General features: G+C 67.6%; 2 protein-coding genes across 2 annotated transcripts in view; one reads left to right on the top strand and one right to left on the bottom strand.

The window, feature by feature from the left end:
- FASTK (Fas activated serine/threonine kinase) overlaps positions 1-240 on the top strand; it is a 4,019-nt gene extending 3,779 nt beyond the window's left edge. The window contains exon 5 of the mRNA XM_010726858.3: positions 57-240. Within this exon, the coding sequence (XP_010725160.1) occupies positions 57-220 (164 nt within the window). The 3' untranslated portion in view covers positions 221-240. The remainder of the gene's footprint in view (positions 1-56) is intronic.
- A 218-nt stretch (positions 241-458) lies between these two features.
- The window catches only part of SLC4A2 (solute carrier family 4 member 2), a gene marked incomplete at its 5' end in the record, with an annotated part of 8,238 nt that continues 7,936 nt past the window's right edge, over positions 459-760 (bottom strand). Inside the window, one exon of the mRNA XM_010726860.1 lies at positions 459-533. Within this exon, the coding sequence (XP_010725162.1) occupies positions 459-533 (75 nt within the window). The remainder of the gene's footprint in view (positions 534-760) is intronic.

Below are 760 nucleotides of genomic sequence, written 5' to 3'. Positions count from 1 at the left end.
GGCCTGGGGGGCGAGGGGCAGCCCGGGCCCCCTCCAGCCGCCCACCCCTCCTGCAGGCAGCCCCTACGCGCTCATCGTGCGCCGCTACCTCTCTCTGCTGGACGCTGCTGTGGAGTTGGAGTTCCGCGATTACAGCGGCCCGCGCCTCGACCCGCGCTACCGCGTCCTCATGTTCGAGCACGCGCTGACAGCCGACGAGGCCAACAGGAAGTACAGGTGAGAGGGGGCCTGGGCTGCTGCAGCGCCCGGCCCTCGCACGGGTGGTGACCCCCCGGTGTCGCTGGGGATGGGAGGTGCAACCTGGACAGCTGGGCAGGGAGGAACCTGATGAGGATCAGAGGGGCTGTGTGGGGTTCTGCTCCTAAAGATGAGTGATCACGGCGTGGGTGCAGGTTGGGAGCTGAGCTGCTGGGAAGGAGCTCTGCGAAGAAGGACCTGGGGGTCGTGGTGGCCAACAGTCAACCAGCAGTTTGCCACAGGCTGACTACGGGCCGGCAGTGTGTGCTGGTGGCCAAGGAGGCCAATGGGATGCACTGCAGAGAGCGTGGCCAGCAGGGTGAGGGAGGTGATCCTCCCCTCTGCTCTGCCCTGGGGGGCACATCTGGAGCAGTGCACCCAGTGCTGGGCTGCCCAGTTCCAGGCAGGCGGGAACTGCTGGAGAAAGCCCAGTGGGGGATGCGAGGTGGTGGGGCCTGGAGCACCTCCTGACGGGGCAGGCTGAGAGCCCTGGGCTGTGCACGTGGAGGAGAGAAGGCTGGGG

The sequence above is a fragment of the Meleagris gallopavo genome, unplaced genomic scaffold (assembly GCF_000146605.3).
Source record: "Meleagris gallopavo isolate NT-WF06-2002-E0010 breed Aviagen turkey brand Nicholas breeding stock unplaced genomic scaffold, Turkey_5.1 ChrUn_random_7180001858595, whole genome shotgun sequence".
In the NCBI taxonomy this organism is placed as follows: Eukaryota; Metazoa; Chordata; class Aves; order Galliformes; family Phasianidae; genus Meleagris; species Meleagris gallopavo.
The sequence above is the reverse complement of the archived record's forward strand: the minus strand, read 5'-3'. Positions and strand labels throughout refer to the sequence as shown.